This window comes from Coregonus clupeaformis, chromosome 30, assembly GCF_020615455.1.
Source record: "Coregonus clupeaformis isolate EN_2021a chromosome 30, ASM2061545v1, whole genome shotgun sequence".
In the NCBI taxonomy this organism is placed as follows: Eukaryota; Metazoa; Chordata; class Actinopteri; order Salmoniformes; family Salmonidae; genus Coregonus; species Coregonus clupeaformis.
Window position 1 is genome coordinate 51,767,811 of NC_059221.1, and position 5,040 is coordinate 51,772,850.

Here is a 5,040-nt window from a genome sequence, read left to right on the forward strand (position 1 = left end):
GCACTAAAATGTTTTGTCCAGGAGTGGTGGGACCCCACAACCAAATCTCGCTTAGGGCCCCAAAAATACTAGAAATGGCCCTGGTGACAGGGATTTTTAAAAATAGAGGGAATCATTCCGAGATGGCGCCCACATTGATTAATTACACCGTTTGAAATGCTGCGGTGTGGGCGGATGGAGCCGCGTGAGAGACTGTGACAGAATATAGGAGAAGGAAAGGAGAGAGAGAGACACTGAGGAGGAGAACGGAGATAGTGGGAGTCAGAGAGAAACTCGTTAAATGGAAGCTGTAATTAGTGGTCTATGAAGTGAAAGAGAGCTGGCCCAGGCCTATCCCAGCTGTCCATAACTTTGCCCTCTTAATTTAGAGAGAGACCTACGTGGCGGCGGCCCACCTGTTCCCTGCCCCTTTCGTCAACATTGTGACCATATGGACTTGCCAGGCGCATTGTCTAGGGGCGGGAAATCACAATTATAGGCTACTTTTATGGATTCACTCACTTAGCTGCATGGAAGAAGGCTACCATTGTGCCACAGCTGTCAAAATCAATTCAAGTGTGACCACCTCATTTGCTCTTTTATAAACTGTTAGAACTCGACTACATCATATAGGCCTAAATGGTAAGAAAATAAATGTGTGTGAGAGAGCGACTAATTAGTCCTAGTTTAAATATCCCATAGCAGCATAATCATTACAGTGAGTGACGTACCAGCCTCTATGTGCGCAACAACCTGTGCAAATTTCTCGCACTTCTTGTTTGCGCTTTGACGCCTTGGCAACCCAACTGGTGCGTGTCTACTCCAAGCCTGGGTTGGATCAAAACAAGGTTTATCTTCAGTTACTGTTTACAGCTCTATTTTCTACCGACATATGAAATTCAATGGCATGGACAGATGATACTTACCCACAGTTTCAGCAGTGGAACCAGGACGCACAGAATGTGCAAATAATTCAACAGCCTGTAAGTGTGGCCAACAGGGATTTTTTTATAGCAGAAAATACAGTTGACCTGTTTACTTGTGTAATTCTATGTGATATTTAACACCCACACTAATTTACAGATAAAGCTGCCTCTCTATATGCCATTGACTTCATATGCAGCATCATCAAGGGAGGATCTTTAGCCTACAACAGCTGTGATTTGAGTATTGTCTTAATAGCTTGAGGCTCACTACTTTATAGTTTTAATTGGATGTTGTATCAGGCATAGCTATTGTTAACTATGTTGAGTGAGTGGGCTGATATTGCCTGCCTCTCAACAGTAGTTCATCCATGGCAGTATTAGATATGGGAGATAGATATTCTCCCTGGCTATATGCCTCCAGGCAGAGATCCTCATTACAGTCCCATGTCTCCTTCCCAGGCTTCCCAGCAGCCCACCACCATCCTACAGCAGCTCCATGCTGCCGTGTCATTTCCCACTCCCTCCATCCGGCCAGGACACGTCAAGCAGGGTGCGTATGGTAGGCAGGCTGTCAAGATAACTTTTCAGACAGAGCCCACGTCTCTCTGTTTCTCTGAGATGTCTTTCTGTCTCCAACATATGCGTGCAATATTATACAGTATATTTTCTCACCTCACTCGTTCTCTGTGTGTGTATGTCTGTGTCTGTGAAACTGTGAATGTCACTGCAGGTGCCAATTGGACCAAAGGGCCAGAGCTCAACCATCTATAATTGCAGTCTTGCTCTTTATAGCGCTCCTTCTCCACCTCTAGCCTCATCATTGTCTGTCTGTTGGTTGCTGAGGCCAGGGCAGTGATAGTTTGCTCTGACTGACTTTCTGCTCCTCTTACTTTCAACTCACTTATATTGAGGTTCATATCAGCATTGGCATTATTTCTGATATAATTCAATGAGTAGGTAGGATTCTTCTCATTTTGACAGAGTTGTACAATATAGTGTCGTTTTGCTAAATGTTGCATCAGGTTGTCGCCAGAGTACCCTGACAAGCAGCCAGTGGGCAAAATCTGTATTTTCATATTGCTGGAATGATGTCAGACAGAAATTGAGGAAGGGAGAGGATAGAACATTTAGGATGGCAGATTTGATTTATAACTCATGATTGGACACCATGCGGGTTGAAAAGGGTTGATTGTCACCTAAAAGATAAAGGACAACACAACAGACATACAGAAGAAGTTAGCTTCCACGGAGGTGTAAATATGTGTGTGTGTGTGTATATATAACGTTGCTCTCTGTTATTCTCCAGACCTGGTGGAGCTGATGATGATCCAGAATGCCCAGATGCATCAAGTCATCATGAACAACATGACCATGTCAGCCCTCAGCTCATTTGGCTATTCCCAGCCCCAGCTCCACCCTCTGTCTACCCCTGAGGTACTGTCATTTGGCCATTCCCAGCCCCATGGGAGTGGCTGACTAGTGTTTTTCTCTGCTCAATAACAGGAGTAATAAAGGCCTAGTTCAATACTTTTGTGGGGGAACATTTAAAAATATATATTTTTTATTTTTAATTTCGATTTATCAGGGGGTGCAGCAGCACCCTCAGCACCCCTACTTCCCCCGGCTATACCTCCTCCTACCTCTGAGGTACAGTCATTTGGCTATTCCCAGTCCCATCCTCCTCCTACCCCTGAGGTACAGTCATTTGGCTATTCCCAGTCCCATCCTCCTCCTACCCCTGAGGTACAGTCATTTGGCTATTCCCAGTCCCATCCTCCTCCTACCCCTGAGGTACAGTCATTTGGCTATTCCCAGTCCCATCCTCCTCCTACCCCTGAGGTACAGTCATTTGGCTATTCCCAGTCCTATCCTCCTCCTACCCCTGAGGTACAGTCATTTGGCTATTCCCAGTCCCATCCTCCTCCTACCCCTGAGGTACAGTCATTTGGCTATTCCCAGTCCTATCCTCCTCCTACCCCTGAGGTACAGTCATTTGGCTATTCCCAGTTCCATCCTCCTCCTACCCCTGAGGTACAGTCATTTGGCTATTCCCAGTTCCATCCTCCCTATACTCCTGAGGTACATTTACTGTTAGTCACATGTGCCAACTATTCATCCAGCCTGTCCGTGTGCAGCACACACATCTTACATTATTAATCTGAAAACATGTGTTTCAGTAGGTAAAGATATTCTCAATCTGATATGACATTCTGGAAAAGTAAACAGACCGAGGTCAGAGTGGCTCCTCACATTAGCTAATGCACCTAAACGTTACTTTTGGAGTCTGTTTTGGGTCACTCTGTTCCTAGTCAGTCTAGTGGTTGTGTTGAGGCTCCATAAGCAGTTGGCCGTCCAACCCATTGCAGTGGAGAGTGAGGATGCACCCCAAATGGCACCCTATTCACTATATAGTGCACTACTGTGTCTGAATGGGCTGTTTTTATCCTCCCCTCCAGGCCAGCTGGTCCTCAGTGATACTGCAGCAGCAGGAGGAGGATCCAGAGGTGTACCACCATCACTACCAGCCTGCCCCGGCCTACCTGCCCTACCCAACCTGGGTGCCTCCACCCCAGCCTCACCCTAGCCTGGTCCACCACAACACCGCTGAACCCCTGGAGCTAGCACCCTCCCCACACAGAGACACCATCAGGTGATTCACAACACAACCCCATTCATAATACCTACTGTACCCACACTTATATAGTCTGATGTTGTGACACAATGTGTGCCAGAGATAACAATGATACATATGTGTGATATCATCCAGGAGGGCAGTCCCACCTCCTCCCCCACCCAGCGCTACCAGGACTGTGGGGGCTGACATACCTCCAGCAACAGGTACACTACTGGAACACTCTGTACATCTCTGCTGTATATCTGTATAACACATATCGCGGTACTAACGTTAACACATGGGTGTCCATAGCAGAACACCAGATAAAACATAGGGAGGGAGTTACCATAGAAATAGAATGACTCAATAATCTGTCGTATTGTACATACAGAACATTGAGCTGGGGGATGGGAAGTCTCAAAGCCCTTATTGATCATGTAAGGGGCTGTGTAACACTCTTCTAATATGTAGGATATAACCGTAGAGATCTTATTAAATTACTACTACTACTAATTGCTAATTCTATGGATCCCACTAGCACCCTCTGTTAGATAATATGAGAGTTCTGTGATGCTGGTTGGAGGTGTTGGTGCTGACTACAATAAGGATGATCACAATGATGCTGATGAGGGTGCTGACAGTGATGGTGATTGCGATACTGTGGGTTATAATGAGGCTGATTATACTAAACACTTGTGAAGAATGTGTTCATCAGATGGTTTCCAAGTCTCTCTTTGTCTCTTGAATGTGTAGAGTACTATGATGCTACGGAATGAAGACAGTGACAACAAGAGGAGAAATCTACAGCATCCATTCATCATTAGCCTTATTATTATGAGATAGAATCATTCTAAACTTGTCATAGTAAACAGAAATACATTTCAGAGGCACTGCAGTTTTGTTCTTTACATTTACATTTATATTTTAGTCATTTTAGCAGATGCTCTTATCCAGAGCGACTTACAGTTAGTGAGTGCATACATAATTGTTTTATTTTTCATACTGGCCCCCCGAAAAACTATTATGAATAGTTATTCATAATATCATGTTTATGTAGCTTGCAGAAATCGTATAATGCTCAGCATATTTCAGTTTTTTTTACAAAATTTAATGTGGGTCTTTTTAGATTGTTGTTCCTTTATTTTAAGTAAAGAAAATGCCAAGTTCATCATTGTTCAGTATTGTTCCATTATTTTAGCTCCCTTCCAGACTTGTACTGTAGCTCAGTTGGTAGAGCATTGCACGTCTAATGCTAGGGTAGTGGGTTCGAATCCTGACACCACCCATACATAAAATGTATTACTGTAAGTGGCTTTGGATAAAAGTGCCTGCTAAATATAATAAATTATAGCCGTTTTTGGCCTTCTTTCTACATGCATTACACAAAATACCCAGCAGGGAGCAGCAGCATCTTTGTCATGACAAAGTCAGAGGGTGCTTTTCTTTGAGCTTGTGAGTTAGTTTATAGCAGGTTGACATTTATTGTCATGAATCTTGACCTGGAGGCAGCTCTGCAGAGAG

The 5,040-nt window shown here is 44.3% G+C and overlaps 1 protein-coding gene across 1 annotated transcript; it reads left to right on the plus strand.

The window, feature by feature from the left end:
• The first annotated feature begins 769 nt into the window (after nt 1-769).
• On the plus strand, nt 770-4,791 carry LOC121570226 (proline-rich protein 29-like). Its single transcript, XM_045209352.1, has 6 exons — nt 770-962; nt 1,365-1,455; nt 2,212-2,339; nt 3,362-3,555; nt 3,673-3,743; nt 4,273-4,791. Exons 1-6 carry the CDS (start codon nt 882-884, stop codon nt 4,293-4,295), a joined length of 588 nt encoding a protein of 195 aa, XP_045065287.1. The 5' UTR covers nt 770-881; the 3' UTR covers nt 4,296-4,791.
• The last annotated feature ends 249 nt before the right edge of the window (nt 4,792-5,040 follow it).

Bases quoted from the DNA above. Each gene is read 5' to 3' on its own strand.
- LOC121570226 (XM_045209352.1), top strand. From the start codon at position 882: ATGGCATGGACAGATGATACTTACCCACAGTTTCAGCAGTGGAACCAG. The intron at 963-1,364 runs GTAAGTGTGGCC...TCTCCTTCCCAG, and splicing joins TGCAAATAATTCAACAGCCT to GCTTCCCAGCAGCCCACCAC. The intron at 1,456-2,211 runs GTGCGTATGGTA...GTTATTCTCCAG, and splicing joins GCCAGGACACGTCAAGCAGG to ACCTGGTGGAGCTGATGATG.